This window comes from Ambystoma mexicanum, chromosome 4p (genome assembly GCF_040938575.1).
Source record: "Ambystoma mexicanum isolate Mex_15411 chromosome 4p, UKY_AmexF1_1, whole genome shotgun sequence".
In the NCBI taxonomy this organism is placed as follows: Eukaryota; Metazoa; Chordata; class Amphibia; order Caudata; family Ambystomatidae; genus Ambystoma; species Ambystoma mexicanum.
Genome location: NC_090927.1, coordinates 992,445,826 through 992,471,097, shown reverse-complemented (window position 1 = coordinate 992,471,097; position 25,272 = coordinate 992,445,826). Strand labels below are relative to the sequence as shown.

Genomic DNA, 25,272 nt, shown 5'->3' with positions numbered 1-25,272 from the left:
AAAAAAAAATAACACAAAAACGGTAGAGGCTAAAGAAAAGAGAAATCCGAATACCGCAAAAAAAGGGGAGGGATCTTTAAAAGGCATACGATCGATATTTAGGAATGTTAAACAAATAATAGAAAACAAAGAAGTGACCTTAACTAAAGAAAAAGAACGACTAACTCAACCTCTTCCCAAACAAAGTGAAAGGCAGGTAGTGATGATCACCGAGGATGAAGAAAGCGACCTAGAGTCGCAAGACGAATCAAGAGATCTGATCGAGGACGCCTCTTTCTACATTGAAGAGGCGGCAGCAAATAACATGCAACATCCAACGGAAGAGGCCGAGTTTTTACGTCAAGGGCAAAATGAAGTAAGGCCGCTGCAAAGTGAAAAAAAAAAAAGGATGATGTGATCTCGTACTTGGACTCGGTTGAAGACGACTATCATGAACGTCCAGGGTTCTTAACATTAGAGGAAAAAAGAAAAAGAACTATAAGCGAAAAGATTCCGACTGAAAAAGCAAAGATTAAGAGCGACCTTCCAAGAGAAACGCATAACTCGTGGAACCCAAAGCACCCGAGGAAGAAACAGTCCGATGATCAGGACCGCAATTACATGAAAAAACAGCAAAACGAAAGAGTCCTGTAACCAAAAAAGGTGCTGGTTGAAAACTTGCTTGAAGAAAACTAAGGAAAAAACCTAAACCGTAAAAACATGATAGCCCTGTTGCATTGTGTGGATAAATTGAGAAAGGTAAGAAATGAAGACATAGCGGTGGTTGAATATGTTGACGAAGAACGCGTGGATAAAGTGGTTTTACATCTGAAATCGAGAACACACAAAGAATTAATTTTAAAAGATGGAATGGAGTTGTTGAAACGAGGGTACGAGATTCGAGAAGTTATAAATAATCCAAAAATAGACGACAATAAGATAAAAGAGCAAACACTTCGAGAACAGAGAAGGGGAGCAAAAATTCCTTTATCGCGAAAGGGAGCGGTTAGAATGCAAAAAGAAAACTTAAAAATAACAGTGGCAAACACAAATGGAGAACTTGACGAAATGGTGAAAGAAGATTCAAGAAAAACAGAAAATTCGAACCGGGACAGAAAAGACTGTCTGAAAAGAAATGTAGAGTTACAAGAAGATTGGCTATGGTTAGCAAGTTCCTTATTTCCTTACGGAAATGACCGATAGCAAAAAAAGTCGGAAGCAAGAAATGAGGAATCACTGATCTCCTGGGACACGAGGGGTTTTAAGCACCTGATGAATAAGGAGAACCCACAATTAAACAATGCTACAATAATATGCTTACAGGAGACCTGGATACGTGACGTACCTGCGTGCAGAAACTTTGAGATCGCCATGAACCCTGCAAAAAAAGAACGAGATGGGAGACCTTATGCCGGCTTCATCACATTAATAAGAAAGGGAAGTGGCTGGCGGATTATGGAGAAAGGTAATGCAACCCACCTCATACAATGGACTCTGTTATAAACCAACAGCGACACTAAAAATGTGGAAATGTTTTCCCTATTGGTGATAAACGTCTACTGGTACCCAGCTGGAACAACAACCACCCAGTTTCTGCAAGCAATAACAGACATAATAGTCAAAAGAAGGGAACAGAATTCAAACTGTCAAATAATTCTATGTGGTGACCTAAACATAAAATGCCTGACAACAAACGGGCTCCCGCGGTTGGAAGAACTACAGATGGGGAACTCAAATGCGGCCAGGTGGGCACAGATGGCAAAAGGTTTTAACCTGCATATGTTAAATGGTCAAACACGTGGCGACATTCCAGGTAAACAAACGTGGTCGAATGGCCAAGCATCGACAATAATAGACTACATCTGGGTCTCTTTACCCCTGATGTTGGAAATAGAAAACTTTGAAATCTTACATCAAAATGACAGTGATCATAACATCCTTAAAACATCATGGAGAAGAGAGAAAAATTCAAAATCTTATGTGAACAGCACTAACCTAGCCTTAAACCCGTCGGCAAATCGAATAAGGCTGACAAAGAAAAACATTCTATCGTTGAAAGAGGTCTTCGTCGAACCAGAAAACAACTTGACGGGGCACCTCAATTATGAAACACTCTTAGAAGCCTACAAAATAACGAGCTCAGGACTTAAAACTGATGTAATAATACACAAGCACAAATACAGCAGACAACTAGTAGAAAGGAGGAAACAACTAAGAAAGGAAATAAGAGTTTGTAAAAAAAAAAGGAAAAAAGACAAACACAGAAAAACAAAGGAGCATCAAGGTATGCCGAAATCACTATAAAAACTGGCTAATAGATTTCAAAACCAGACGACACCAAGAACAAGGGGAATCTATGCTAAAGACCCTACAAAAGTACAATACCAGAGAAACATGGGACTGAATAAACAACTGTACCCTGAACCACCAAAGTAGACTAACATGCAGAGTCTCTGAGTATGATTGGATAAAACATTATACAGAAGTATTTTCTGCTAAAGCTGACGACGTGGACTTACCTGAAGGGATTACAACACACGCTTGGATGAAAATGATGGACGAGGTGGAAATTGAAACCGCAAATCTGAAATTAAAAGACTCCTCCGCTGCTGGGCCTGACGGGTTAACGAATATCCACCTGAAGAAGGATCCAAAATCATGGGCAGTGATAATAAACATCTTATTCACGACAATTGTATTGCAAAGAAAGATCCCAGAAACATGGACAAAAAGCATAACAGTGCCAATATATAAAAAGGGTCAACGAGATCTGCCAACAAATTATCGACCGATCTCGTTACTAGCAACAACAGGAAAGCTTTTTGCAGCAGATTTGCAGAAAAATCTGACAAAATGGGCAGAGACGAACAACATCATCGATCCGCGCCAAACAGGGTTCACTAAGCGAACAGGAACTGATCTAAACCTATTCATCATATCAATGCTAAAAACCAATGCTATAGAGTTCAAAAAAGAACTACATTTGGCATTTATCGATCTAAGCCAAGCATTTGATTCTGTAAACAGAAGAAAGTTATGGGAAAAGTTAAAATCATGGTCGTGTCCACCAGAATTACTGAACCCAATAAGGGCATTACATCAAAATACGACCACCCAAATCAGAGTGAACGACTGAGGGGATCTGACGGCCAACATCAGAATCAACAAGGGTGTGAAGCAAGGCTGTCCGCTTGCAGCCACATTATTCAAACTGTTTCTAGCGGACATACCAGAAATAACAACATGCACAAGACACTTCAGCCCGAAAATAAACAACCAGGAAGTGTCGATAATATGCTATGCAGACGACATAGTAATACTAGACGAAACCAGAATCGGGCTGTAACGACTCATAAATAACATACAGACTTACATGCAAAAAAATGACCTGACGATCAACGTGGGAAAATCAAAGATTCTGACGATAAATGGCAAGAACAACGCCATAATGAAAACATTTAACTGGCATATAGAAGGAGAACCTCTCGAACGAATAGAGATGATAAAATACTTAGGTGTCGGACTCAATGCCTCAACAGTGGAAAAGAGCTGGGAAGATATTCTGCTGGCAAAAGTCAGAAATCTAAGCGCACAAGGAAGGGTCTTAGATGGTAAATATGGAAAATTTTCATTAGCACCGGTAAGAATGTTCTATGTTCAAAAAGTTCTGCCATCCTTAGCATATGGGAGCGAAGCTGGATTGAATCTATCATATAAAATATGGTCTAAACTGGAAAGTGGATTTTGGAAACCAGTGTTGAAGCTTCCAAGGAGCACTCCGATAGTGGCAATAAGAGCAGAATTGGGGCTCGAGTCTCTTGAAGCCATAATGAAATGGAAATCATTATGCATGCTGAGGAAAATCTGTGAAGCCAGTCCAGCCGAGAGCTACAAACTACTGGCAACCAAAGGACTAGATAAAAGTTCAACTTACCTCAACCAATGGAAAAGAGAATGGTCACAGTTTCTATCAAAAATGGACTCATCTAAAGAAGAACTGGTCACAAACCCCAAGAAAGTAAAAGAAAAGCTCATGAGACAGGACTGGATTGCAACAAGAGAGGCCAAGATGAAGCTAAAGAACATAAAAAACATGGCAGTTGAACATAGAAAAAGAAACGTGCTTCCAGAGTATCTAGCAAAATTTCCATCTTACACACATAGAGCAACACTTTTAAAAATCCGGTTGGGAGTCTACCCAACTAATGACTTAAAAACAGAACCGGAGGAAGAGGCACAAATGAAGGGCGCTGCAGATTCTGTCAAAACAAGTGGCAACTAGAGACACCGATGCATCTCATAACGAACTGCAGTGCCGTTTCAAAGGAAAGAAACCGAATGCTATCAAGGTATATGTTAAAAATTACCCAATGCAACAACGAGGAACGATGGGACTATTTTATTCAAGGACACAATCCCAGATTCTCATGTGCGGGTGTAAACTTTTTGGACAAAAAAAGACGATGAACTACTCGAGGAAAACATGCCAAAGACTGGATAAATTAAGTGAATAAACAAACATATACCTTTGGAGGTGAAGGACTTAAAGATAGACATGATATAAAAGTGAAATGAAAGGAAAAGAAACAAAATGAAATGAAATGGAAAGTGTGATAAAAGTTTAAATGTAAGCTAAAACACCTAAACTATAAAAAAAAATTTAAAAAATAAAAAATTGCGTGGACACACCGGGTGTCTCTGCACTATGGTTCGTGTAGGCCGCCGATGGTCGGGTCTCTGTTGTCAAACCTTCGGTCACTGCCCCGGAGTACGGTGCATTGTGACCTTCCTGCTGGTCCACCGAGTTAACTGCCTCATGCCTGGACAGGTCCGTTGGAACCTTAGCTTCTACGGGTTTGAGTGCATCATTGACCATCTCACACTTACCCTGCCTTTCTGTTCTCAACTGTATGTGTGTGAAAGCCTTGTGTGAAGACTGGCTGACTGCCTATGGGATTCCTGCCTAGATCAGGTCCAACTCTGAGTAAATTTAAGAGTGTTTTTTTGTGACCCCACTATCTGTCAATGCAGTCTTAAGCACAGTGTCTTATACTTTCGCATGTGTAAGTGTAAGATTGGGAACACTTGGAGCACAAAGGGGAATTACCAATGCAGTTTTCTCATTTGCCATTTGAAGGGTTCTATGTATGGAAAAACTTTATTCCCTTCCATCTTGGCAACAGAAATGCAGAGTTTCTTTCAAATGGCTACAGTATGTGTTCAACAGTTCCATGAAACGCATCTGTGAGTGTATGCTGTGCTTTCTAAAGTGAAAATAACATAACTAAACATGGGAATGCTCTGTCACGACTGTCCTTAAAAAGCGCTTGGATTGCACCACTTCTCAAGAAACTCTCTCTCGACCTCTCTAACCCTTCAAGCTACCGTCCCATTACCACTGCCCCCTTCCTCCAAAATTATCAAGTTGCCTATGTTCAAAATCAACAATATCTAGCTCAGTGTAAAAACAAAAGTGCGGTGAGGCGCGCACTGCAAATCCTGGCCAATATACAACCTGAAGAAAGAAAAAGAATGACTGGGTTAAATCCCAAAGTGTCCAATTCACTGGGTTAGATCCCAATTGTTGCCAAAAGTTCACAGGGTTGGATCCCTTCTTCTGCATTTGTACTGCTGTTCTCCTCCTCCTAGCGCTTTCGTGTCCCAACACTCTTCACGGAGACTGTGCTGCCTTTCTTTTTCTAGGTCAATACCACATGCTCAGCCCGTGACAATCCTGCTTCCGCCCAGGATATAGTACCGAAACAGCCTTCCTCGACCTCAAGAACCAACTAGATGACAGCAGATACTTGGGTAACCTCACTCTCCTTCTCTTCCTTGACCTATCCGCTGCCTTCAGTCTTGTTGACCACCGTACCCTCTGCCACCATCTTGCCACTTCTGCCCACTTCTCCCCTGGAGCCACTAGCTGGGTCGCCTCCTTCCTGGCCGACCGCACCTCTAGAGTCTTCTCGGGTGAAGCAACTACCATGCCTACCCCCATTTCATATGGAGTAACCCAAGGGTCCTGTGTCTCCCCTACCCTCTACAATGTCTACACAAAGGCTCTCTTCGACCATCTGGACTCACTAGGCATCTCATACACCAACTATGCGGACGATACCCAGATTCTCATCCTCCTCTCGATGAACTACCTCCAGGACAGCACGAATCTGAATATAGTCGATGCTACCATTCAAGCATGTATGGCCTCTCACCTCCTGTCCCTCAACAACAACAAGACAGAGATCCTTCTAGTAGGAAACTCCTCTCACCTCGCCAAAGTGGACTCTGCCTATCAATCGTTCTACATTGATGGCCACATCATCCGAGTTTCCCCCTCTGTAAACACATTAGGTATCCACCTAGACGCCTCCCGCAGCATGTCGCGTCAGGTCAACGCCATCACCTCCTCTGTTGCCCATGACACAAAACTGAACAATGCCAGCAATCCCTTCCTCTTCTCGGTGGACAACTGCCTCTCCCTTGTGCGAGCCATTATTGGGTCTAAACTCAATTATTGCAATGCACTCTTCTGTCAAACCTCCAAAAAAAAATCTCAATAAACCCCAAACATACAAAACAATGCGCTCCATGCAGCCTTTGACCTAGGCAAACACGACTGTGTCGGGAAAGCAAGAAAAAGAGCCCACTGGCTCCCGCTCAAAGAGAGGATTACTTTCAAAGTCCTCACCATTGCTCATTGCTGCCTCACAAACACTGCGCGATCGTACCTATCCCATAGGCTTATGAAAATGTGCACCTCCAGACTGACCTGGACTGTCAAGCCACCGACTCACCATCCCCACATTCAAGCATACCAAAGCCAGGGGAACCAGTTCCCCTGTTGTGGCCTCCACACTATGGAATGCACTTGCCTCCTCATTACGCTCAGTGCCATCCTACTACTCGTTCAGGAAATGCCTGTAGACCTGGCTCTATAATTAACTTTTTCCCCTCCTGGAATCCCTGATGAACACAACCCCTCCTACAACTAGGGCCTAGATGCCTGTGGGTTCTGTGGGTTTTGTGGGCTGCTGCAAAAGTAAAATAAATAAATAAAAATAAAAGTGCCCTGAAGATGGATGCATAAAACATGATTAATTGAAATAAGGTTTTATGACATCAAGGTGTCAGGCCTTCATTTTAATGTACCGGTTTGACCACTTCATTTTCTTACCTTTTCACCTTTAATCACAGTATAGTCTTGACTATATCACTCTTGGCTCAGTGTTGGCAGTCACAGAATTAACATTCTGAAGTTTGACCCGGAGTACAAAGTATAGAGTCACCTGGGCAAATAAGCCACCAACCTTCCAGGATTGCCTGAGCACACTCTGGAGCACCTCAAGAATGGAACGTTACATTGTGTACTAACTTACGATTCTCCAGGTATACCTTTGAAACCCAACCCAATTATCACAACACTTTAGGACACATCTACCTCCTCCCCTTTACAGAACCCTGGTCCAACTAATAAGAATGACTGACACACATCCATGCTATAACCCTGGTGGGGGCAACTGGCGTTCCACTCCATGGACAAGCAGAGTTCTCTGACAAAACTATAGTGGTGATTTGATGAAACATAAAAGCATATTAACATAAAAAGTCAGTGTTTTGGTAGGGGCGAATCTCTGCCAACAAGTGGTATAGAAATATGTAAGCACAAAACATACCCACATGAGCAGCAAAGATGATGTAAAATGTAGGCCATACAGTATCTTCTCAAGGATCTCTCATGTACTAAAGTGATTGATGGGGTAAGGATGAGGGGGCATGGCTCCTTGTACAAAAATAAACTGCATTTCAATACATTGATAATTTTAGAATGCTTCTAAATTACCTGTGGGATCATTCACAATCTTAAGAAATGGGGGGATGGAGTTGCATGTTCAATTGTTTATTAATTTTGCTGCAATGGCATTGTACATAAAAGGGATGGATTGCATGGGGGTATGGACTACTTCAAACAGTTGGCTCTTCCAACTCCTGGAAAGAAGGCCACAAGGTATTGGTCAGATGCTTAGGAGCAGCAGAGTTTGAAACAGAAGAATAGGCAATGATATTAATAGGCATTTGACTGAAAAGAATAGCTGGATGTGGTTTTACCAGGGCAGACACTGAGACAGAGTACCAGGTGAAGGAGGTCTTACTGAGGCTCAGAATGAGACAGAAGAACAGGTGAAAGGAGGTTTTGTTAGGCCTGAGACTGAGATAGAATCTTATGTATTTTGAGGGGAAGGAATTTAGTAATGTTGGTGGCCAATGATGTAAGAAGGGTCGTGGTAGGGAAGAGGGAAAGATTGCATGTGGGTACAGAATGGATTCAGATAAGGTTGACAGAATTATTTAGTGTTGTAAGTATTCCTATGAGATGCATCAAACGAGGATCCAATGTTCTTTTTTTGTTTTTGAAGGAAAAAAGGGATATGTAGTTTTTCAGCATAATTTTCTATCAAAAAAGTGAGCTAACTCCTGCATCATCAGTTATGTTTCATACTCGCACACACATGCATATAAGTTATGTGCATGGTTTTTCTCTCATGCCTACTCTTTGCTCCTAGAAACTACGAGAAATATTTCGTCAAGGCTCAGAAAGTGCGACGTCTTATTGCCAACGACTTTCTTCACGTATTTAGTTTGGGTGTAGATGTATTGCTTACTCCAACTACCCTTGGGGATGCAGCACCATACCTGGAGTTCATCAAAGAAGATAACAGAACTCGGAGCGCAGAAGAGGATATATTTACACAGTCTGTTAATATGGCAGGTAAGGGTAATCCTCTTTTCTGCACTATAACTATGTCTACCCAACTGGCTAAATATGGCCGATTTATTTTGCAAGGGCCTAGGGTTTAGTTAATCTGTTTAATATTACTGTATTATGAGCTATTTGAGGCGTTTACAGGGGGCAAAGGTTGGTTAAGAATACCAACTATAGATAGAACTGTACTTTCCTTTCCACTTAGTGCGTGGCACATCACCCCTTAATTTCCATTTCCCCCCTCTGTTAAATTCAGAACCTTCCCAAAGGTATTCAGCACAGTCAGGATGGCTTCTCTTTTTGGTCATGAGTCAGTCACCCTGTCTTTGACAAGACTCTTTCCCTTGCTGGATTTTCTCCCACCACCTTGATGATTAGAGACAATAAGAGTAACTCAAAGAGAAACTCTTACTTCAGTACTCAAATTCTTTGAGTTGCAATAAAAAAAGTCTCCCTATGTCTCTATCTTGCATCACTCAATCTGTTTTTCCACTTCGTTTGCTTTACTCTTGAGAAGGTTAGTTGTTCCTTGACAAACTGTCAGGCTTTGGTCTTCCTCGCAGAAGTGGCAAACACCCTACCTCCCCCTTCTATGCTGCGAGTCGTCGGAACTGGAAACTATGGCTGTTCTTAGCAAGAAGGGGGAAGAGGATTAGTGTACTTTGTTGGATGGGTAAGGGAAGTTAGCAACACCAGAAAGAGGGATAGGGACATTTTTGGGGATTAGTTGGGGGGGGGGGGGGGGGGGAGTGTAAAAATCTGTTTTTGCAGGCTCCTCAGCTTCTTGCGTCTGCTGTCTTTTTGCAATGACCAGGAAAGGAATGTCTCAGAAACCTCAAGAACACTGAGAACTCTGATCATGTGACACTCTTTGTTCAATACACGCTCATGTTTTCCTCACCATGTGCAGATCATGTTGAATCTCTCATTCCTCGTGCATATTCACCAGTCCCCTCACTGGGGATTTTGCTTCACAGCTCTCGGACGCAGGCCCTCTGTACTCACAAACTGGGGCGTCCGCTACACCAGCGTCACACTCACACATCCCCCAAGCGGTATTGTGACATCCCAGGGTCCCGTTTACACACCACACCACTATTGATGCAACAAAATTGTACTTTAGCTCAGGCGCTCCCTGGACCGCATTGTGAAGTCACATTTGTCCACTATTCATTACCAAGCATTAGAGCCACTGAGAGCCTGTCTCAAATATCCAACAAGAACAGGTGCTACCAGTGAGCTTCTCATGCTCTCGTCTAGCACGCTACTCAGCCATGTGCTAATAATCACACCTTCAGTACAATTGCAAGGGGAAAATGATGTTGCTACGTCTCTGTGACGACAGGGCAGCTTCCATGCACGGCCTATCAGTTTGTAGCTCTCCACTTCACAAATTATGTTATGGTCTGGCTTGTGTTGCTGCTACTTCTCTGCATCTTCCTCATGCCCAGATTGCTCCTCCTCTGAGCCCAGGCTCTCAAGAAGTCTCTGCAATTACGAGCAGAGATGAGTGGGCATGGTTGCCCTTCATAGAGTGCCCACAACCTTACTTGTGCATGCTGGGAATTGATTTTCCCACTCACCCCAAGCATGCTGGGAACTGCAATTGTTCTCTTTTCTGGTTTCTGTTCTATGCCTGGTCTCATGCTCACTGACACTGATTCTATACCCCTGTCAGTTCTAACACAAACTCTTTCTGTTAGTTCTTGGGAGAACATCCTGGTGATCTTATCAATGCGCGCTGGACCCATCACCAATATTGAACAGATTTTCAAAGTATTTGAAACACCCTGGTCCGCCTCCACTGTTGCAAGGTTTGCTTGACTGAGGCTTGCATGGAGTGAGGCTGGTTTGGAAAGGTTATGGGTTGGTTTTCTAAGCCCTGTATATTTGCTTTTTTCAGGGTTCTGGGTTGATTGTTCTTCCACCTCTCCTGAATTTCCTCCTCATCGACCCAATGTGAGCTTGTTCCTAAATGGCCTAGTCGTTCCTCCTCCTTATGCCATAATGCTCTGTCTAGCTCCTTGCACCCCTCCTTCATGTTCTGCCACATGCTTGTGCCTCCTCCTAACAAACTCCTACATCCTTGGAGTTTTGGGTGTGTGTCACCCTTTCTTATTAATTTGACTTCTGATTGCATTCTTTCTTCCCCTTACTACTGAAATAATTCTGTCCCAACCTCCGCCTCCTCCGTATGTCACCCTTTCCTCATGGTCTATCCTCTTCTGACTCCTCTGTCTGTCTCTTTACCCCTTATCCTACCTTACTATATTCTCATCCATTCCTCGTTTTAGTACATCATCCTCCTTAGGTTTTTTTCTATCTCCTCCGTACACCCACTCCTCGGTTCTTGCCTCCTCTCTGCTCCTCAAGCCTCTCCTCTCTCCAGCCTTCTCTAAACTCCCACCACCATCTCCTCAAAGCTTCCTTATAAAGAAGTATATTCCCTGCCCCTGTCTGGGTTTCCTTGGAGGGTCTGCTTTTGTGTGTGATTTAGCTGACTGGAGAAGGATTGGGGGATTTTGAATATACATTGCAATGCAGGTGTCTTTGATTAATGAGCAAACGGTTTCCTCTTCCTCTGGGCCACAGAGGCCACTCTGCCATATTGGATTTTTCTGCTGAGTACTCATGTGTAGGAGCATTGGAGTTCAATGAGTGTTCTGTTATTTCTGGTGCTGCTCTGTCATTATCTCTTGGTAAGTTCTACCAGGATTACGATGCTGCTATGAAGCTTGGCTTGGTGAAGAGACTATACATCCACTGGTCCAAAATGCAATACATTTCCCACCCGTGAGCTGTGTCATAAAGGCCCCTTGGTCCCACTTCCTTGATCCCGCTAATACTGATAATTTGAACACTACAAAAAGGGATATGGAGCAGTGTGTCACCAATGTGAAGAGCTACTGTTCCCTGCACCGATTAATGGGAGCTGACCACCCTTCCACCCCCACACCACTCAGTGGTCATGCATCATGGGGCAGGTGGTGATACCGACCCCGACTGTCACCCCTCCACTCACCACAAAGTTCATGCAAGGCACACTGTCACGCCAGATTGCTAAGGTTTCCAGAACCCTACAGGACCCCAGCAAGCTTGCATTTACCCACTGTGGCTATTGAAAGGAAGAAGGCATATCTGAGATGGCAACCCATGCAGATGTAGCTCCTGGTTGCAGTCTTGCAAGGGCCTTCTCATTAAATATTGACCGGTGGGGAGTTTGTAGTTCCCTTGCAAGCACACCCACCACCACAGCACTAACCCCTATAACCAGCTGAAGCCTGCTACTCAATTGGAAATTGAGTGGTTTAGCTTGCCAGAGTATAATATGGAGGATATGACAGAGACAGAGAGATGGAAGTCAGGAGTTGGATCCGTGAGGCAAAAATTTGCAGGTGGTCGAGATGCAAGAAGTAAATGTAAAGAGAGGGCAGAGGTGGAGGAAGTGGGGAGGAGCAGGGAGGAGAGGAGAAGACTAGAGGGGGGGGGGAGCAAAGGAGGCCCAAACTAGATGAAGAACAGTAAGGAGAAGTGGATACCATCAAGGACAGAGGCAGAAGAGGTGGCCGAGAGGAGAATTGGGGAGGAGGAGAAGATAACAAGGACAGGGAGGAGTGAGGAGAAGGCAGGGAGAAAATTAAAGTGGGAAGTGGAAGTTCAGGTGGTGGCAAAGAGTAATAAGGAGGAGGATGGAAAAAGACTATCAAGGAGAGAAGAGGGAGTAGGAAAAGACAAAAGGAGGAAAGAGGGATGGTGAAGGAGCACCAGAGCGTGGCTGAATGTCAGTGAGGGGAGGAGTAGACCAGAGAATAGGGGAAGAGAAAAGGAGGAGGGTGGCAATAAGAGGTTGGGCAGGCAGTGACACAAGTGCCTGGAAAAACTCAGTCTGGTGGAAGAGCTATAGTCGGTGAGGTCCTTAACTGCCTCAAAGGGGGCTAAGATATAAGCAACAAAGCCTCCCTACAGAATGTTTATAACAATTCAGAAAAATATTAAATATTTAATCCAACAAACGTTTTATTGAATTTACACATATAAACAGAAGTGAATACAAAGCCCTACTCTAAACTACCTTTGAGAACACATAAATCATATACAAGAAACCAAAAAACACATTTTAATTTCAAATGACAAGTCAAGGTTTTGAATCCAACGGTCCAAATGTGAATCGCCCCTAGTGGAATAAACTATATAGAGGGGGTCGTAGAGCAATTAATAATTTTTGTAACCAATCAGTCCAGTCTATGGAGGACACAAAGTCGCTCACAAAAGCAGCGTCTTCAGGTCTTGACAGTTTTTCGTAGTGATGACGATAGTTTTGATGCATAAATGTTCATAAAACCCAATGATTAGACTCGATGCACTTAAGGTGAGTCTTGTTTGGGGGTGCAAGCATTTCAGGGATCACAATTCATATGCTATTCAGAGTAGGGTTACAGGTAAAGAAGAACAAAGCACCATTTACTTAAGTGTTTATCAATAGTGCCAGATATAACTCTTCATAGAGTTTCTCAAAGGTCTACGTGGGTGCTAGGTTTTATAGTCTTTTGTTTGGAAGTGACTCTGCAAATTGACGGGATATTTTTTAGGAACAATGTACAAGGAAAGTCTTAAACCAATTAGTAATAAATAAAGTGAACAATGATCATTAGATACCTCAATTTGTTTTGCCTGAGCGCACTTATTATTTTTTCAAAGTTGCAGCTAAAAATAAAATGAAAATAAAACGTAAGTTTATACCCATGCACTTGCGCGTTCTCAGTGTCACTGGGCCTAGTTAGATCGTTGTCTTGTTCTCCCTTGTTCCCCCTCCCTTGCCCTGTCGCGCTCTGAAACACTTGCATACGAGCGCAATATAAATAAATGATCATATATCATATCATACCCAAATGGTCTACTGATTTCATGACCAGTGAGATGCCTAGAATAGGTTTGTAGTTTTACCTCTGGCAAAAGCATTTATGGGAGATCCTCCAGCTGAGGACATCTACATGTGGCCTCTTCTTTGCCTAAACTCTATTTATATTTCTAATCTCAAAATGGCTTCTGCACATCACATGTTATGTGAGGTCCAATGAGCCGTCCATCTTTAAATGGTGCTGATATCACAGAATAAATTATGGTCTTCAAACATATGTCTTTTGAAGGAAATCTCTGCAGTCATATATTCTGGATTAAATATCAAATTCTATCTTCAGAGTACAGCTGCTGCCTGATGAAAAAGTGCTTCTTAACTGATTCAAAATGGACTCTGCACATTATGTGAATTCACATACATCGGCCATCTTTAAATGGTTCCAGTGCAATAAAATAACATTATGATCTTCAAATATGTCATTTGATGGAAATATCGGCAGCATGCTAAAATCTGCAACAAATATAATCTAGAAGAAAACACATTTTAAAAAGTTATATGCCAATTTTATAATCTGGGCGAAATTGTGAAAATCTATCCGGACGGCACAACTGCTCCTTGATGAAAAAAGAACATTTTAAATATTTAGGCCTCATTCAATCCAGCCAAGTGGGAGCGCAATTGCAGAGTACAGAATATCCCTTTTGTGTAATGCTTTATTTGTATTGTTCACATTTCCTGTAAATCACATCCAACACAAATCAGAGAATATAATTTTCTGTTTGGCCTGACAACTTCTTGGCCCAACACTAGATCTTCTAGGGTTCAACATCTGGCCTTCAGTCCGATGACCCATAGTACTAGGGGTGGTGTTGCCAAGGTTTGCTGGACGCGAAGCAGATGCATGGCATCCTGAAAAGAAACACTTAATTGAGCCACTAAAGAAGCATGGGGTAGTTAAAACTGACGACCAGGGTACTGCAGAGAAGGTTAATTTCTATGTGTTCAGTTGAATTCTAACAATGTAACCTAAATGAATCCCAATCCCTTCTTTGTCTGTTTGTTAATAACACTCTTTGACCCTCATAACTTGGTTTTGAGTCCTCTATTGATGCTTTGGAGGTGACAGAAGTACTTACAGATTTTTGAGTCTTCTCAAATGAGTCTGAATTAGGATCAGAAAGGTAAAGTTCAGAAACTAGCACGTCTCAAATATTCACCACTTTATCCCATGGAGCAAGTGGGAGATATATCCTGTTCAATGTTGAAAACTGCAAGCTTAGATAAAATCTACTGCACGTGTTTAATGTCAAATGCCAATGTATTACCTATTATTGAGTGGTGTGTTTAACTGCATCAAGGCAAGTAAAGTACTCCTGGTACCACAAATTTAGATTGGAGAGATGCCACTCCAAATGCTGCTGCAGCTTTAGGAAAACACACAAGTGTCTGCTGATTCTTGGTGATAGAAACACTCTGTAGCTCAAAACTATGTAGCTCAAAACTATTTGCACTTCCCATCTTGATAGCTAGACCTGAAGCTGTGACTGCTGTAAGGAAGGCATGGTATCAAAGTAAGACAGACACAAGGGACTGCACTTGAAGGGTGTTTATTGAACTTTATCAAAGGGGTGATACACGCCTATCTAAACCTAAATCTAAGATGGGAGCAAAATACGACCATCAAAATAATAATAATACAGTCCTAGTGGAGTCTTGTCAAAATGAAAGGGCTTATAATAAAAAACCTATTGCCAATCCTTACCGCTAAGTTACAAATAGTGTGGGGTAATGTTCATGAAAAAGAAAGAAGTGTTCACAAAATGATAAGTCAGGATCTTCAAGTCGTTGGCCTCCCTTCGCCACGTTTTCAGCATGGGATAAGGTGGTTCACTCGAGCATAGCACACTCATGAGCTTCTTTAGCACAAGAACACAGTTCTATTACACACATCAGGGCCTTCTATGCCCAAGTCTTTCAAGTTATCAAGTCTCTTGATCCAGGGGGCCTGATGTATCAAACAAACAAAAAAGTTCCCTTCCAAGTATTAAGTAGGGCGATTCACTCTTCACCCCAGATCCCCCTAAACCAGGCTCAGATCCCTTTTCTACCACAATCTTTAGTTTGGATCCCCCTCTTCCCAGCTCAGATCCTCTTTGCCAGTGCTAATAGAATATCTTTTCTCTGCTGGCCAGCTGGCCGGGTTCCTGGCAAGCCTATTCTTGAACATTATGGCAACGGGGAGGGCTCCCCGTCCTTCGAAAAGACGAAGCTGTTGACTAGGATAATCGCAATGAGACTGGAAGTTCTCTTGCCGAGACTTATCCACTCCGATCAGGTGGGCTTTATACAGGGGAAGCAGTGAGCAGACACCATGAGAAAGACTCTACACATCATGAGGGAGGCAGTGGCAGAGGGGAGGGGGGGGGCAAATCCATTCCTAGTGGCTATAGATGCCGAAAAGGCCTTTAACCGGGTAGACTGAAGGTTCCTACACAGAGTACTAGAGAAACTGGGTTTTGGTGAGGGACTCAGGCGAGCGATCAAGGCCCTATACGTTGATCCATCTGCCAGAGTTACGGTGAATGGGCGACTTTCACGCACATTTAAGCTCCAGAGGGGGATCCGACAGGGCTGCCCCATCTCCCCCATATTGTTTGCGATGACTATGGAGATATTGGCAGAATACCTTAGAGGGTCCACCGAGGTGAGAGGCATTGAAGTAGGATGCAGAACCTTTAAAATCGCCCTCTAATCGGATGATATAATGCTCCACCTGCAACACCCAGCCCAGTCAGTCCCAGCAGCCCTACAGGTAATCGAGGAATTTGGGCGCTTCTCAGGTTTTAAGGTGAATATAGGTAAATCTGTAATCTGCCCTTTCACCCTGGACTCAGCCAAGAATGTTTTAGAGCTAGTACCCCTGGGTCTTCGAATCCATACAGAGGAGGTAAAATACCTGGGGATAAACATTGTTAGACCTGATGGGGACCTGGGCCAGGCCAACTACCCCCCTCCTGTTCGACAAGATATTTATGGAAATGGAAGGGTGGAACGGAGGGCAGATATCTTGGGTGGGGAGACTAAACGCGATCAAAATTAACCTCCTCCTCAGGGCGTTATATTTGTTCCAGATGCTCCCTGTTGAAGCCCCCAAGGATTACTTGAGGGAAGCCAAGAAGCACATATTGAGATTTATATGGCAGGGGCAGAAACCCAGGGTGGGGTACAAGAACCTCACCCTCCCAAAGAAGAAAGGAGGGGTTGCCCTCCCTGACTTGCAGGTCTATTACAGGGCAGCACAGCTCAGGGCTCTGGCCCCCCACTAGAAGATGCAGATAAACAATGGGTTTACTTGCAGAATTTTCATCTGTGCCCAGCAATGGTGGGGGAGTGGCTGTGGGTCCCGCTGGGAAGGTTCCCGAGGCGGATCAGAGAACACCCATTCCTTGGAACCATGTGGAAAGCTTTAGCAAGGAAGGGTAAAAGGGAAAAAGTGACCACTTGGCCTTCCCCGATGAGTCACATTTGGACTCCACCCGTAAGGGACACTATCCCAGGCCACAAACACTATCGGACTTGGTTTGAGGCAGGGCTCTGTAGGGTGGGCCAGCTGGTACAGGAAAATATGTTCATAAGCATCCAAAAACTTGAAGAGGCACTGGGCATTGGTAGGCTGTCCCCACTCCTTTACTTAAGGCTGAAAGGGCTATTTATGGCAGATAATGGAAGCCCCTCATTCAGAGGACCCTCACCCCAGTAGAGAAGGTCCTGGATACCCATGCAGACATAAAAGGGCTCATCTCTCTCATTTATAGGGCACTGTTACAACCCCGGGAAGGAGCAACCAGGTGTCTTAAAGCAAAATGGGAGAGGGACCTGGGTTGGGGAATGGGGGACGTCACCGGTTACGACTTTGCAGTAGGGCATTTAAGACTTTAATTTCTTGCAAATATAAAATGCACGCCATAAAGATCCTCCACAGGTGGCAGAACGACCCGGTGACACTCTCCAGGATGTTCCCAGCTGTCGACCCTCGCTGCTGGCATGGATGCGGGGAAAGAGCCAACTATTGGCATATGTGGTGAACATGACACAAGGTACAGGTGTATTGGACAGAGGTGCTGGGTCGGATTAAGGAGGCGGGAGCGGGATCTTTCACACTGGACCCGGTCCTGGTGCTATTTGGCCTGGAGAGAAGAGATGAGCAATGGGACAAGCTCCCACAGCTGGTGCACTTCTTACTTTTAGTGGCTAGAGCCTGTCCAGCTAGATTCTGGACAAGGGCCCTCTTCCCCACGTTGCAGGAATGGGCCAGAGTGGCTAAAGACATTTATCGCATGGAAAAAAATCACACCCGCGATTCGGGGGAATAGTGCATTGGTGGAGACAGAGTGGCTGCAGTTCCTTAATGCTTTTAATAACCCTAGAGGCATAGACTGAGGGCCCAAAGGAACATTGACTCGGCCCCGATAGGTTCACACTTTGGATAATGAGGCTACGCTCAGAGGGAGTCAACACATAACTGACATTACAGAGCCCTGTCAGGACCTATGACAGATGAGTGACATGGGCATGCCGATCTGTGCAATCCAGCACTGCGCCCTGGAGGGGGAGGAGGGAGGTGGGAGGGGAGGGTAAATAACTCCAGGAATAACAGCCTTTATGATGTTTTTGGGGGTATATACCCCATTCTCTTTATTCTGAATGTTCCTTGTTTGCACAAAAGCTAATAAAAATAAATAAATACATTTTAAAAAAGAATATCTTTTCTCGGGTGACCCAAGGTTCACCCCGGATCACCCTCAGCGTGGCTCAGATCCCTTTTACACAATTAGTCTTCCTCTGCCGGGCCCGAACCAATTGCAGTTCGTTTTTAGCAATCGAAGACTGTCGAATGTGCACAGGGTTTGGCTTGACCCATTGCAGGACCACTTCGATTTCACAGTTCACAATTTTAGACACTCAGTTGGATGCCTAACAAAGTCCTTCGAATGAGCACCCTCGTCGCGCCAGACCACTCTGTATATGGCATCTACCTTAGTTTCAAAAGTTCAATCACTCCTTGGATATTCCATTATATTTGCGTCGCTCATCACACACGACTTACATTCTGTTCTTTGCAGATTTCTTCATTCAATGTTGCCGCTTGCAACCTTGGTTCTAAGACAGGCGGTCTGCTATCAGTCTCCCCGACTCACCCGTTTTGCTGACTTTACTAGAGCGGCTTTGTTGCAGGAGCCACTGACAGTACCATGGCGGCAATCGCTCATCCCCGCCTCGGCTATCAATGCGGGAGAACCCCGGGTACTTTGACACACAATGCACCTTTCTGCAGTGTTAATTCCTGGTCTTATGTTTCCTATTCTCGAGGGCTCATGAAAGTAGCAGTTTTCTTCCTCTGAAAAGATCAAGTGCAATTCCCTCCTTGCAACCCTTTGTGGTCTTGCCGTCTTTCTGCTCATGTTAAACTGCCATCCCCGAATTGCTGCTTCCTCGTGTGTTTTGCCTTGCTCAGAGTGTGCTTTCGTGCTCCGCCTTTCATCCATGTTGGGAAGTGTGGTGGAATTCAGCTGTGTGTAATTATCAGTAATTGCCTGACTTTGCCTGACTCTTGTGTTGGAACATGTCGGGTATACTCTCGGGTGTTAGTCTGTCGTCGCTCACAAGGAACTGCCTGTGAGAAAGTGTTTGTGTTGGGAAAGGGGTAGGGGGTTGAGCTTCTATGCATCTTACCTCGTAGGATGGGGAAAAGGTGTTACAAGAAAGGGGATACCACGTCTTACTGTTGAGTGTCACACTTCCACTCCCCGAAGACCCCTCATCCAGGTGATCCTCTAGCACTGGTCCACATCTAGGAACTAAATCCAATAGTGATGGTCATGTCCTAGCCAACTGGATGACAGGCCCCGGGGACTGGCAGGTGATACACCTTCAGGTTTTTCACACTGCCTTGCTTTTTTATGGCACCCATTTCCACAAATGTTATAGATAACTCCCCACTGAGTCTGCATCTATCCTGGAGACTTATTTACTCCAGAAGATACAATGGCCCTCATTACGAGTCCAGCGGTAGCCGTGCCGGTAAATCGGCAAGGCTGCCACTTGACCCGTAAACAGCTACCGGCGCCTGGCTTGCCGGTAACACTGTGGTATTATAACCCCAGCTGCCGGTAAGTCAGGCGCTGGTAACTATGTTGTTTCCTATTCCCATAGAGTCCCATAGGATTCTATGGAAGTGGGGACCACAAACACCGGCACCGTTAATAATGGTGCCGGTGTTTCAGTGAAAGTCTGTCTACCGTGGCCGCTATGTCCGGCAGGCACCCACCTGTCGGGCACAGCAGGTCCGGCAGGCAGACTCGTAGTTTGCCGGTCCGGAAACAACAGTGCCGGTAAACTTACCGTCACCGTTATTTCCGGACCGGCTAACTTGTAATGAGGGCACATGTTTTTTGTTTAAATTTTAATTCAAGCAATTGATTACTCTGTGTGTTAAGGGAGCTTGGATAAACATCCCTTTATAGAGAAATTATTTTCCCTGAGATGTGGTTATTATTTTAACATTTGGCCTATTATGTACAAAATGCGTCCTTTATTTCTTGCAATCCCCTTACCCTTTCTTAGAGCATCTTCCTCAATTTTCAAAACATCTCACTGTGGGATCTCTTCATTAACCAGCTAAGACATGTCCTTGCTCTTTCAGTTTTTCTGTATTACTTAAATTCATCAAATGTTTTAATCTCTCTTGTGACCACATGATCAATTTGGTCGTTAAGCTTGTGTGTGTCCACAAGTTTTCAAGCCTCCCGTGCCGGTGCAAATGCTGGAAATTCCCATTGGGGTCACCCGAAAGGGATCCATTGTAAATGCTAACTGCTACGCAAGCGTTTAATTGTAACTGTGAATGCTGCCTGTCATGGGCGCATGGTAAGCAGCGTTCACAATTACAATTAAGTGCTCATGACAGCATTTAATTTTACTTGTGAACGCTGCTTGTCATGCATGCATGACAGGCAGCTTTCATAGTTACAATTAAACAAGCATGGCAGACAGGTAGTGTTTACAGTGTATCCCTATGGGGTCCACCTGTCAATGCTGGTGAATAAAGCAGGAGGCCCCCCCTAGGGATCTCCAGCATTTGCACCAGCATGAAAATGCATGCCGATGCAAAACTTGCAGCATTTGCATGGTGGAGAGGAAGGAAGGTGACTAACACAAGTTGCGTTCCGCCTCTCCCCGCATACAAATGATTGAAAATTTGGTGGGGTGTGAATAAAGGCGTAAATGCCTTGCTCAAGCCTTGCTTTTACATTGATTTAAAAAAAAAAATTAAGGGATTTTAATCACAGAATAAACTAGCAAACTAATTGCCAACAATATTGCAAATATCAAAAGAATGTTGAAAAAATAATTGAAAGAACATTAATGGAGCAAAATACTTTTCTAATTGTGCCAATTGTGACCCTATCTGTGTCGAGGTACAAACTGAAACCATCCCTATCCCACTTGGCTCTCTCAACCCAGTGAATTGCTAGCAGATGTATGTTCATAATGCCTGCCACGTGGCTTTATCTCAATCTTACTATGAGCCACAGATCTCGTACTTGCACTTAGGAACAGTAATGACTCTGACTTCCTGTGCCAGTGTATTATTTCAGTCTCAGTGTACAGTATCATGTATGGGTTTAGGAAGTTGGCCACCAAGACCCAGGAGTCTGTGCTACTTCGTTCAGTCTCTTTTCCAAATGGGATTAAGGATTTTGCCTCCAAATTCTAGATTAAAGCACTTTTCAGTTCGATCTCTGTCTCCATAAACGCCAGAAACCTTGCCTCCAAATTCCCTTCAGGCTTCTAAAATTCTTTAAAATCCTGCCAGACTTACAGATCAAGTGACTTAATTTATATGCTCAACCTAAGGAAATTGACTTGACCCATGAACTTGATGGAATACTATTTTGTTTGTTCTGGAAAAACATAGACTCATGAAGAAACATTACAAACACTGTTAATTTGCCATTTCAATATTCTCCTCCTCCTGGACACGATGGAACACAATTTCCAAAAGATTCAAAGATCCCCACATGTGAAGCACCATTAGCCAAGGCTAATATGAGGGTAACAGACTTGGAGTTTCGAATATATTGTTGGTCCGAGTTAAGGTTACTCTAAGTCTCAAAGTTAGGATTTGTGTTATGGTTGGGATGTTCGGGAGGGTAGCTCAGCGGTAACGTGCTCGCCTTGGAAGCAAGACAACACGAAGCAACACAGGTTTGATCGCCGGGTCCGCGCTTAGAAACCTCTGGGTATTTAAGTGCATTATAAATACACAACTAAGACAAAACAATTACGCAACTAAAAAACAAACAATTCCTGTAACAGTGCCTCAATGCCCGTGGGCTGTGCGAGCGCTTTAAAAATGTAAAATATAAAAAAATATATAAATAACTGATCCTACACACAATGGACTATAAATCGAGGACCCTCGTAGGGGGATCTGTTTTGTCAGGAATGTTCAAAAAGAGCCCATATGTCTGAAGTCTGTGTCTACGTTGCATTATCGTTACCACTTCCTCAGATTTCTTTCTATGGCACTCTGTTCCCAATGGAAGTTAATCTAGCCTACGTTTTGTGTCTGAGTTACCCTGTAGTTGTCCATCCATGTGCTTACTGCTGAAACCATTGAGCTTGGATCGTAGGGAGTGGAGATTGTCAAGGAAGTTCTGGCCTACGCTGCTGCTGGCTGTGTGCAGCAAGCCTTTACCCTCAATGGACCCTTTCGGCCTCAACGCTCGTGCCCCAGCCTAGGCTTCAGCCTCACCCAACTCCATTATCCACCAACAGGAGACCATTAAACAACTCTGTTACAGACAATATGTTCATTTTTCGAACCCCTCCCAGTGCATCTATTCATCAACACCAAACCTGGAGGATACCAATCCCGCCACATTCTTGGGTTCAAGCGTATACATTTCAAATATACATAAATCGGCATATAATTGTTCTGACTAATTATCAATGCTATCAGACACACTTACAAAATAGAATTAACGCCATGCAGACCTGCACATAGCCAAACCTTCACCCAGCAAGTTGCAGGGAAGACTTTGAGGGTCTGATGTGGTTCACTTTGACATACTGCCTAGTGTGATGCACAATCCTTATTGGACTGCACCAGTTCTACATCACATGGATTCTTTATGTGCTAGTTACTTGGCATTAAGTGGTGTACTGCTGCCATGTAGAGAGCATCTGCAGATTGTGCAATTAGTGCATACTAACATTTCAGAAAGGACACTCATCCACAGGGTCAAGCCCCTTACAAGGGTACTAGACTATGCTAGAGGCAGAGTGGATTTTACACGGCCTGCCGTTGTTCAGCGCGTCTCGGTTCAATCCTTTTCTAAATCGGAGTTAGGCACTTTCCCTCCAAGTTCCAGAGTTCAGTGCTTTTCAATGTTCTTTCTTCTCAATTGGTCCCAACTACCTTGTCTCCAAATCCCAGCACTCACTGCCATCTCAATCTACTCTTTCTCAATTGCCCCTAGGGATGTATCCTTCAAGTTCCAGGGTTCAGAACTACTCACATCAGAGATTTGTTCAGGCTGCTACCTATATAGCCTGCTCTGCAGTTGCCTATTTTCTGTTTTTCCCTATCAGGATTTTCCCCGGACCCTTTATCTCTGTCCGGTCCCCTGGTTCTCCCTCTCTCCTGTGGCTGATGTAAGTGACCACTGCCTGCTGCCTTTTCTCCATTACCCCTTCTGGACACTTGTGCATGCTTCTCACTCCGTGACCTCTCTTTCACCTTTGCGTCCATCCAGCGACTTCCCTGTTCTCTGAATGTATGGTTACTGTGATCATCTTGTCAAAGGCAGAGCGATTCAGCCACAGCATGGACAACAGTCACCTCTCCAGTTCTCGGTCCGACTTCTCGATCGCTCGTGGCTCACAAACGTTCTCCAGCAGTATAGCTTCTACAGAACTCTCTCCCTCCTCTGCCCTTTTTCTGATCTGCAGTGCCATGGCCCGCATAACCTGACTATGAAATGGGGATTGTTTTGTTCCCTCTTTCGTGGGTATGGTGTCCGCAACACACTTCTCAGAGTTCAGATAACAAACACACATTTGGGTCTCTGTTTTTGTAGAATGTTAATAGTCAGGTTTAATGTAGATTCATTTTTAAGGGATTTCCCATTCATTATTTAAAGAGTTCAGTTGTTTTATTTAGGAAACACCCAAACTCTGCTTATTACACCTGTTGTTGACTTTTATAATCATTCTATGTCAAGACTGGAGGCAAACATTATGCTTCAAACTTCTATTTATTACTCCACAGCAGTTTCAACAAAAATAAATCAAAACACTGAAATGTAGCTTCATGCCACTTTTCTTTTTTTGAAAACTACAAATCCCGATGTCTCTGTAGTCCAATCCTGCTCAGTCCATCTATCACACTCTTCTTGTTCTTGGACTCCTACTCTTCTTTTACTGCTCTTCAGCAGATACGTACCATTTTACACCTCTCCATGTTTTTGTGCATGATTGATTGGTATTTGGACAGAAATAGGAGGCTAACACATAAGAGATGTTGTACACGTGTATATATACACTTATATAGCGACTGTGTATCAGGTACACATGTATAGTTGTTCGCATGACAGGCGAGTTGCAAGTGATTACGACCTGTAATTCAGAGCACATTTACAGCCATGGTTTGACGTGCTAGAAGATTGTTTGAGCATATGTTCATTAAGTAGGCTAGAACATTGTTTGATACATTCAAATGGTAGGCGCGAGGCGGCCAGCCCCTTGCCGCATTATCGGCACCTCCGGTGGCTCACCTAGCCTTGCAGCAATGATCCGCAGCAGCCCCCACACTCTGAGCTCCCCGGCCCCCTCCTTTGGGGAGGCGGAGCTGGGGCGCTGCATCGCGTGTCGCAGCTATTTCTTGTGCGACAGGAGCAGAGTGTGTATGCCGGGCCCGGCAGTGATTTCAATTGAGAAATTTGCTCCGTAGCTCACGCTACGTTCAGCAATAAATATAAGCCTACGCTGCAGGACATATATTACAGCAGCACATGCGAGCTGATCTGATAGCTCGGAAGAGCTGATAAGCGATGCTTACGGCCACGATTCAGAGAGGAGCACCTCTCAGCAAGATTTAGGCCCAGACAGCCTACCAGAGAGGCGATAAGCCACAAAAGTAAGAAACAAACACAGACTGGTGCTAGCTACTAATAAAAAAATAAATAAGGGGAAGCGGCACAACGTCTCCTCGTCGGCACCTATACTTCACTGGAGAAGGCGCAAGCGTGTATAAGAAAAATGTTGCCAGGCACAGTTTTTGCCGAGACCGGCCGCTACCGGGGTCATGCAGCCGATCGGTTTCAAGGAGGAAGAAGACCCCCATAACCCCAGGCACAGTACTGGGAAAACAAGCAGCAGGACTCTTTCTTCCTGACCAGAGGGCGATTCCCAAGAGGGCGCAGAGGTAGAGGAGCCGGCTGAGGCCAAAGCTCTACACCAGGTGAGATTCAAGAAATACAGAACAGTGGGGGGGAGAACAGTGATTTTCTGGGACAATTGGCATGCTCTTTCCAGCGATACTTGGGTTTTGCAGACCATCAGAGGTTTGCAGCTAGAGTTTATTCAGCTACCTTTACAGACATAC

General features: G+C 44.1%; 1 protein-coding gene across 2 annotated transcripts in view; it reads left to right on the top strand.

Moving 5' to 3' along the window:
• QRSL1 (glutaminyl-tRNA amidotransferase subunit QRSL1) overlaps positions 1–25,272 on the top strand; it is a 522,490-nt gene that overhangs the window by 482,317 nt on the left and 14,901 nt on the right. For both annotated transcript variants that reach the window (XM_069606574.1, XM_069606573.1), the window contains exon 10: positions 8,544–8,749. In XM_069606574.1, coding sequence (XP_069462675.1) covers positions 8,544–8,749 — 206 coding nt within the window. The remainder of the gene's footprint in view (positions 1–8,543; positions 8,750–25,272) is intronic.